General features: G+C 55.3%; 1 protein-coding gene across 1 annotated transcript in view; it reads right to left on the minus strand.

Annotated features, from left to right (window-relative positions):
• Nucleotides 1–6,518, minus strand: part of FBXO18 (F-box protein, helicase, 18) — a 34,565-nt gene that overhangs the window by 20,539 nt on the left and 7,508 nt on the right. The window contains exons 4-9 of the mRNA XM_021711064.1: nt 5,633–5,695; nt 4,890–5,092; nt 4,002–4,094; nt 3,558–3,649; nt 1,446–1,614; nt 875–1,097 (exon numbers count right to left, since the gene is read on the minus strand). Coding sequence (XP_021566739.1) covers nt 875–1,097; nt 1,446–1,614; nt 3,558–3,649; nt 4,002–4,094; nt 4,890–5,092; nt 5,633–5,695 — 843 coding nt within the window. The remainder of the gene's footprint in view (nt 1–874; nt 1,098–1,445; nt 1,615–3,557; nt 3,650–4,001; nt 4,095–4,889; nt 5,093–5,632; nt 5,696–6,518) is intronic.

The raw sequence follows: 6,518 nt of genomic DNA on the forward strand, positions 1-6,518 counted from the left end.
CCCCGCCGTTTCGCTGTTCGCGCGTCCTGGGGCCGGGGGTCTGGCCACGCTGCCCGGGCTGGTCCCGAGACGCCACCCCCCCGCTTCCCGGAGGGCTGGGATCGCAGGCCTGAGCCGTGCCTAGCGCGACTGACTCTGAATTCGGTCAGAGAACGGCAGGGGACTGAAAAGGCGTGACGGAAACAAAAACAGACTCTTCGCTCGCAAGATCCGTTCCCGAGAACCAGGGTCCGAGCCATGAGCGCGACTCGCAGCCTGCAGACAAGGTCGGCTTCTCGTACCCCAGCCCAGTGACGGGCTTTTAGAAACCTGGGCGGGTGGCTCCCTTCTGCCTCTCCTCTGGCGGGCGGAGGACTGTCGGCGGATCAGTGGGAGCTGCCCGTGAGGCTCGTCACAGGAGAAAATCCCTGCGGACTCACAGCTGCCACCACGCGCCCACAGCCTCATCCTGCCACCTGCAACGCCTACGAGCAGTTCTGAAGAAATGAAGGAAGAAACAATACTCGCTGGGGTGTGGCAGCTCACGCCTGTAATCCCAGCATTTTGGGAAGCAGAGGCAAGAGGATGGCTTGAGCACTAGGGTTCGAGACCAGCCTGGGCAACACAGCAAGACCTCGTCTCCACACAAAAAATTAAAAAACAAAAAAATCAGCCGGGTGTGGTGGCATGCGCCTATAGTCCCAGCTACTCAGGAGGCTGAGATGGGAGGACCACTTGAGCCCAGGAGGTAGAGGCTGCAGTGAGCCGGGATGGCATCCACTGCACTCCAGCCTGGGCCAGAGTGACACTCTGACTCAAAAACAAGAAACAATACTGTACCACACCACCTCTCCTCTGGTCCCCAGATCCTAACACTCGGGCATTAGGCACTCACCAGCTTCTCACTCTGTTCAACCATGACTCTCTGTCCTTGGCTGTTCTTACACCAAATAGGCACGTGATCGATGGTCAGCTCTTCATCAGCTGAGGCAAAGAAGTTTTCTAGCGTCTTGCAGACTAGCTTGGCCCTTATGAATCCGCCTTTCCCTTCAGCAAGGACAGAATTGACCATGAAGGGCGTCAACTTGAAGAGATTCAGCTTCTTCTTCGACTGGTACCTGCAAGGCACACCCCAGGTGAGAAGCATGGGCCTCCTTCCCCAGAAGCGGCCAGCGACTGGGCACTCGACAATAATGACCCAGACTACCAGCATGGGGTTCCTGGCCCTGTGGTGTCTGCTGTCTCCCCACTCTCTCCAGAGAAATGATAACACCCCTCTCAGCCAGCAGCGTTATATGGAAACGATGCATCGTCATGGAAGTGCAGGTCCCTGAACCTGTCTACAGCTACTGCCTGCAAGTGGAGACAGCAGCGGGACGTCCTCTCGGCGTCACTGAGTGTGAGTTCGTGCGACCATATACATGATCGCCCTGGGAGGAACCACGAGCAGCCGGGCACACACTCACTTCCGCCCGACGTGCCCGTAGGCCATGGAGTGGAAGGTCTTGCAGGTGACGTTGCTGGGGAAGACGCGCTCCGCCTGCTTCGCGATGCTCTTGTTGAACGTCACGTACAGAAACCTGCTCTGAGACCACTTCTCCGCGTACTTCACCAGGGTCGAGGTCTTCCCGGTGCCTGGGGAAGCCGAGAGGAAAGGCTGTGACTGCTGGCCAGGAGAGTGCACCCATGCATGCCCTGACCTCGGCACTCCTGGGCTCATCCACTCTGGCTTGAGAGCAAGACAGTGACGAGTTTTGCCTTTTTTTGAGTCAGGGTCTCACTCTGTGGCACAGGCTGGAGTGCAGTGATGTGATCATGGCTTACTGCAGCCTCGATCTCCTGGGCTTATCCTCCTGCCTCAGGTTCCCAAGTAGCTGGGTCTACAGGCACACGTCATCACGCCTGGTGAGTTTTTAAAAATTTTTTGTAGAGATAAGGTCTTGCTGTGTTGCCCAGTTTGGTCTCAAACTCCTGGGCTCAAGCAGTCCTCTCCCCTCAGCCTCCCAGAGGGCTGGGATTACAGGTGGGAGCTACTGTGCTTGGCCAGTGACAAGTTTTTCAACACTGATCAATGTTGTGCCGTGAAAAGAACAGATTCGAACCCAGACGAAGGTAGGCTGGGATCTCAGCTCTGGAAGGTTCTCGCTGAGTGACAAAGGGCAAATCCCTGACCTCCCTGAGCTTCAGCTGGCTCCTCCACAGCACGCGAGTAACTCTCCCCTGCTGGGTCTGAGGGACAAGGATGACACTGAGGTCCCCACAGCAGAAGCCTGCGACCGGCAGCCACCGCTAGCCTGGTCACGTGTGTCCAAGGCCAGAGCTGCTGGGTCGAAGGGCCTTCTCGCCCAGTCCCAGGTCTCACTGCCCTGTCTCTCCACCAGTCATTCAGTGACTCAACCTGCCATTCGCAGAGCGGCCATTTATTGAACACCGACTACGTGCTCTGCTGTATGCTGATAAGCACTGTGAGTCTGCTTTAAAGCATCCATTTCCACCTGGTAGGGAATGAAAGACCAACACGGTGGAACATCAGAGAACAAGACTGGAAAGCCAGTGGTAACAGCGTAGTGAGAAAGAATACGCACTGCAAACAGAAATTCTCACCTGACAGGGCTGTTTTGAAGGTTCACGAAATAACGTGGAAGTACTTATGAGATGCGCATGTTGGCCATTCTTACTACATAACAGCTTTTACCGCATGTTAATAAATGATGGCTTACAGTAAGAAAGGAGAGTGCCTACGGGACTGGACGCGAGTGGCTGAAGAAGCCCTCAGGAGGAAGAACCAAATGACAGGAGTCAGGGAAGGGAAGAGGAAGAGGGGGAGGGGGAGGGGAGAGGGGGAGAGAGCGGTGGGGGTGGGAAACACAGAGGGAGGGAGAGGAAGAAAGAAAAAGGGAGGAGGAGGGCGGGAGAGAGCACCTGGAGACCCAGTCCCAGCCGGGCTTTCCACCCCACCACGTGCACACATATGCGCTCCTCCCGGAGCAAAATGTGACTGGCTAGCCCGTGCTGCCGCTAGCCGGCCTCTCAGAATGCGGCAGGGCACCCTGCAGGCTCTTCACAGACTTTCTCGCCAGCAGGATGTTTAGCCAGAAAAGAATCGAGAAGGGACTCCGGGAGGAAAAGGGCAGGAGCAAAGGCCGGGACAAGAGAAGACCCAAGTCAGACCGGGAGCAGGCAGGCTTGGGGACAGGTAGGCGGATGGCGGACAGAAGGGTCAGGACGTGGACTAGGACCGGCAGAGGGTGTGTCCTCGGGTCACCACCTACACAGTGAGGGTGCCACCAAGATCCTCTGAGCTGGAGGCTCATGTAGCCTCCCTAACGGAGGCAGAGAGTGACGCACACACGGTGATGTGGCCTCAATCCCCGGGCTGTCCCTCAAATGAATTCCTAGCAACTGTCTACACGGGGACTCCAGCGTGGCCACGCCCTGGTGCGAAGAGAAAGCAAACCCTCCTTGGAGTTGCCTCGGAGACAGTCTGACTGGCTGGGGGTGGATCCTGCTGGCAGACCCAGGTGGAGGCCCCCGCAGAGAGTGGCAGGGATGCCTGAGCCCACTGCGTATTCCCTCACCTGCGAACGCCATGATTTTTACCACCTGGAGTGGCTCCATCTTGTGGTTCAGAATCAGCTGCTGCTCGTGTGTCAGTTGGATGGTCTTCTTGCTAGAATCATCATAAGAGGGAAGTCAGAAAAACAGGAACGGCAAAGCCCAGAGGGTGAACTGTCCAAGAACTACAGACAAAATGGATAAACAAAAGCTGACGCAGAAGGCCTCCCCTCGATCCTTTTGGGGAATAGAAACGTTCTACAGCTAGATACAATGCCGGCCGCACAGTTTTAACTCAGTACATTTACTAAAAATCACAGAATGACACTCTTCAAATGGGTGAATTTTATGAACTGCACATCATGCCTCAATATAGCCGCTAACACAGCACAAAACACTCTCCCTTTAAGTATGAGAAAGAGTCAGGAGGGAAGACAAAACCCACCCAAACTTCTGCTCATACATACCCGGACCAGACAGATGGCTCCTCTTGAACTCTGGGGGCCTGAGCACAGGAATTCTCCTGAAGATATAGGCAATAGAAAATGTTGTAGTGAATCCTAATAGGAAAAAAAGGAGATTTAGGGAACTCCAAACTCCAGCCACCAACTGCATCTTATTTTTCCTCAGATGTTTTTAAATTTATTTTCGTTCTTAAAATATCTACCACTATTTTAAGGGGGAAAGGAAAGAAAAGAATTTAAATATATCTACAGCTGTTAAAAGCACTCTGGGAAAACACAGCTCTGGGAAAGGTGTGTAGTTTCTAGTAGAACGCAGAGGAGGAAGAGACCAGGACATGCTCTTTAGGGAACAGGAGCGCTTGCTGTGACCTTAAGAGACGCACAACAGAAAAAGCAGTAAGTACCAGTGGAGCTCATGCCTGTAGGTCCAGACCTTGAGAGGCTGAGGTGGGAGGACTCTTGAGCCCAGGAGTTCGAGACCAGCCTGGGCAACAGAGCGAGACCTCATCTCTACAAAAAATTTAAAAATCAGCCAGGTATGATGGTGCACACCTGTAGTCCCAGCTACCCAGGAGGCTGAGGCGGAAGGATCACCTGGGCCTAGCAGGTCGAGGCTGTGGTGAGCCATGATTGGGCCAGTGTACTCCAGCCTGGATGACAGAGCCAGACCTCCGACAAAACAAAAAAAGTGAGCCATGGTGTCGTGTGTCCACAAAACACTCTTACCTGCATTTCCATGTTAAACCTCCCAGCCTCACCCTGCAGGGGAAGAGCCGAGGCTGGGCAGTGTGGGCTTCGGGCTCGCCTGACGCTCACGCCGGTGCGTGGCAGGGCTATGCCTGCAGCCCCGTCTAGGCCGCACTCCCGTGTCCCCGGCCCCTCCAGGCGTACCTGTTGCTGATGTTAATCCCCTTCTCCCTCATGGCGTAGAGAAGCACAGCAATGCAGTACAGGGTCTCGGTGATGTCCGGCACTGTCACCGTGGAGCTGGGTCTCCTGAGGCAGAAGAGCAGCCGCTGGATGTCGCCCACGCCGCCAGAGAGGAGCACCACGGCTGCCACCAGCGCCCACACGTTCACACCCTGCGAGCCAGGTACACGGGAGGACAGACACAGCCGCCATCAGTGCAGATCGCGTCAGGAAACAGCCGCGGGGCCGAACTGGGGGCCCAGAGCCACCGACAGACTGAACTGAGGCCAAGCCCCAGGGACACTCAGGCAATACGGAACCCTCCCCATAGCCCTGGAGGCTCTGCTTACCCCTCTGCACCACAGAGCTTAGCTTTCCTCAACCAACACTTGTCAAGTGTTTAACACAGACCTATGCGTGGAGAGGACATGCCAAGGATGCGCGCCCCCTCTCCCCTCTCCACCCTCCTCTCCAGGTCAGCAAGAGCTCCGGGGTCCACCAGAGCTAAGTCAGGTCAGAACGAGACCAGGAGTGCCCACGCAGCAGACATGAAGGCCAGAGAGACGAGAGGGCAGTGGGCTTCAGGGGACTCAAGATGGACAATCCCAAGCATTGTGAGGGGAATTTACTTATTATTGACAATTGTCAAATATCAAACATGAGACTGAAAGTTTATTTTGCGAAGACAGCATGCTCTGCTTAGTCATGTCTAAGGAAACGTTCACCAGCAAAGCAGCAGTCGGCACTGGACACAGAGCTCTGTTGTTCTTCCAGAACCGCGTGTCTCCCTGCAAAGAACGCAGTCCGGAAAAGGGGGCCCACAGTCCCCTCGCTACAACCACCCCGTGAGAGAAAACTCGCTCCACCGCCATCAGCAGCCTTTCACTAAGAGGCACAAATGCAGCTGCCAGGGCTGCAACCCTTTTGCCAGCAGAAGACGGAGGGGGCTCATGGCACTTCCAGGATAAAATCTGGGAGCCCTGGACTAGATGAGGAACACCAGAACTGAGACTCAGGGCCTGAGAGACGTTTGCAGCTTCTAATCTCCTCCCTGTGTGTCTGGAGCAAGACTCTCGGTTTCTGTGTCCCTCTCAAATAAGCAGCACTGCCAACAATGGAAAGGGCCGTCTTGTAAAGAAATCCTGTTCCCCCAAGCGGTCAGAGCCTAGACAGCCACCTTTCGGAGGGATGTCAGAAAGGATTCCTCAACAGAGTGGGAAACCGGACCGCATGGTTTTTTAAAATGTTTTTCTAAATCTAGAATCTATAATTATACAGCCTTTTATCTCTCCAGTAGAACCAATGACAAGATGACCGCTCTGAGGCATTGAGAGATTAAATAAAGCTTTTGAAAACCAATATAACGAGCCGGGCTCGGTGGCTCAGCCTGCCATCCCGCGCCTTTGCGAGGCCGAGGTGAGTGGATGGCCCGAGCCTGCGGGTTCGAGACCCGCCTGGGCAGGCGAGACCTCATCGCTACAATAAATCAAAAAATCAGCCGGGCCTGGTAGCGCGCGCCTGTCGTTCCGGCTACTCGGAAGGCGGAGGCGGAAGGATCGCCGGAGCCCGGCGGGTCGAGGCTGCGGGGCCGGGAGCGGCCGCTGCCCTCCA

This window comes from Carlito syrichta, unplaced genomic scaffold (assembly GCF_000164805.1).
Source record: "Carlito syrichta isolate Samal-C Ts95f unplaced genomic scaffold, Tarsius_syrichta-2.0.1 Scaffold301849, whole genome shotgun sequence".
NCBI lineage: Eukaryota > Metazoa > Chordata > Mammalia > Primates > Tarsiidae > Carlito > Carlito syrichta.